This window comes from Antrostomus carolinensis, unplaced genomic scaffold (genome assembly GCF_000700745.2).
Source record: "Antrostomus carolinensis isolate BGI_N321 unplaced genomic scaffold, ASM70074v2 scaffold26575, whole genome shotgun sequence".
In the NCBI taxonomy this organism is placed as follows: domain Eukaryota; kingdom Metazoa; phylum Chordata; class Aves; order Caprimulgiformes; family Caprimulgidae; genus Antrostomus; species Antrostomus carolinensis.
In genome coordinates this window covers 662-1,999 of record NW_010318816.1, presented here as the reverse complement: position 1 = coordinate 1,999, position 1,338 = coordinate 662, and the positions used below count along the sequence as shown (strand labels likewise).

The 1,338-nt window shown below is 58.7% G+C and overlaps 1 protein-coding gene across 1 annotated transcript in view; it reads left to right on the top strand.

The window, feature by feature from the left end:
* Positions 1-3: 3 nt before the first annotated feature.
* LOC104525804 (TAF6-like RNA polymerase II p300/CBP-associated factor-associated factor 65 kDa subunit 6L) overlaps positions 4-1,338 on the top strand; it is a gene marked incomplete at both ends in the record, with an annotated part of 1,990 nt that continues 655 nt past the window's right edge. The window contains 6 exons of the mRNA XM_010169059.1: positions 4-139; positions 228-278; positions 402-496; positions 587-661; positions 730-950; positions 1,123-1,267. Coding sequence (XP_010167361.1) covers positions 4-139; positions 228-278; positions 402-496; positions 587-661; positions 730-950; positions 1,123-1,267 — 723 coding nt within the window. The remainder of the gene's footprint in view (positions 140-227; positions 279-401; positions 497-586; positions 662-729; positions 951-1,122; positions 1,268-1,338) is intronic.

Genomic DNA, 1,338 nt, shown 5'->3' with positions numbered 1-1,338 from the left:
TACGGCTCCCAGGACGCGCTCCCCTTCCGAGCCATCAAGGAGGGTGAGCTCTACTTCCAGGAGGACCGGGAGGTCAATCTGGTGGAGCTGGCCCTGGCCACCAACATCCCCAAGGGTTGTGCTGAGACGACCGTGCGAGGTGAGGGGACCCTGGGGACCCCAACAACACCCCGCTCTTGCCTGACCCTGGTGTGGCCAGGATGCTCCTCACCATCCCTTCCTCACAGTGCACGTCTCCTACTTGGATGGAAAAGGCAACTTAGAACCACAAGGAACTGGTAAGGACTGGTGGGGGGTGACACTAGGTTGTGTGTGTGTGTGGGGTTGGGGGCTCATTGTCCCCATGGTGGAGCTGGGGTTGGATTTTGGGGTCCTCTGTGACGTGTCTCCCCCCACCACAGTACCCAGCGCCGTCTCCACGCTGACGGACGACCTCCTCAAGTATTACCAACACGTCACCCGGGCCGTGCTGGGTGATGACCCTCAGCTGATGAAGGTGGGGTGGGGACGAGGGTGAACCCCCCTCTCCCCATTTTATCCCCAATGAGGTTGACCCCCCACTTTTGACTGATGTCCTCATCCATAGGTGGCCCTCCAAGACTTACAGACCAACTCCAAGATCGCCGCTCTCCTGCCTTACTTTGTCTACGTGGTCAGCGGGGTGAGCGTGGGCGATGGGTGGGATGAGGTGGGTGGTCCCTTGGGGGCTCAGCCCGGTTCTCTCGGCAGGTGAAATCGGTGAGTCACGACCTGGAGCAGCTGAACCGACTCTTGCACATCGCCAGGAGTTTGATCCAGAACCCGTTCCTCTGTCTGGGTTCCTACGTCCGCAGTCTCATCACCAGTGTCATGTATTGTACCCTGGAACCTTTAGCTGCTTCCATCAACCCCCTCAACGACCACTGGACCTTACGTGACTACGCTGCCATGTTGCTCAGTCGCATCTTCTGGTGGGGCAGGAGACCTTTATTTGGGGGGAAAGTGGAAGATATTGGGGGCAGCTTCTGGGGGGGCAGGAGACCTTTATTTGGGGGGAAAGTGGAAGAAATTGGGGGGGGGGAAGGGGTTTAACCACTGTGCCTCCTTCCTCCTCACCACAGCATCCATCTTCCTCACCCACAGGACCCACGGTGACCTGGTGAGTGGTCTCTACCATCAAATCCTCCTCTCTCTCCAAAAAGTCTTGGCTGATCCAGTGCGTCCTCTCTGCTCCCACTACGGCGCCGTGGTGGGATTGCACGCCTTGGGTTGGAAGGTGAGGAAGAGGAAGAGGGGACCACACATGAAGGGGGTCGCTCCCCACCCTGTGCTGCTGTCTGTTTGTCTGTCTGTCCTCTC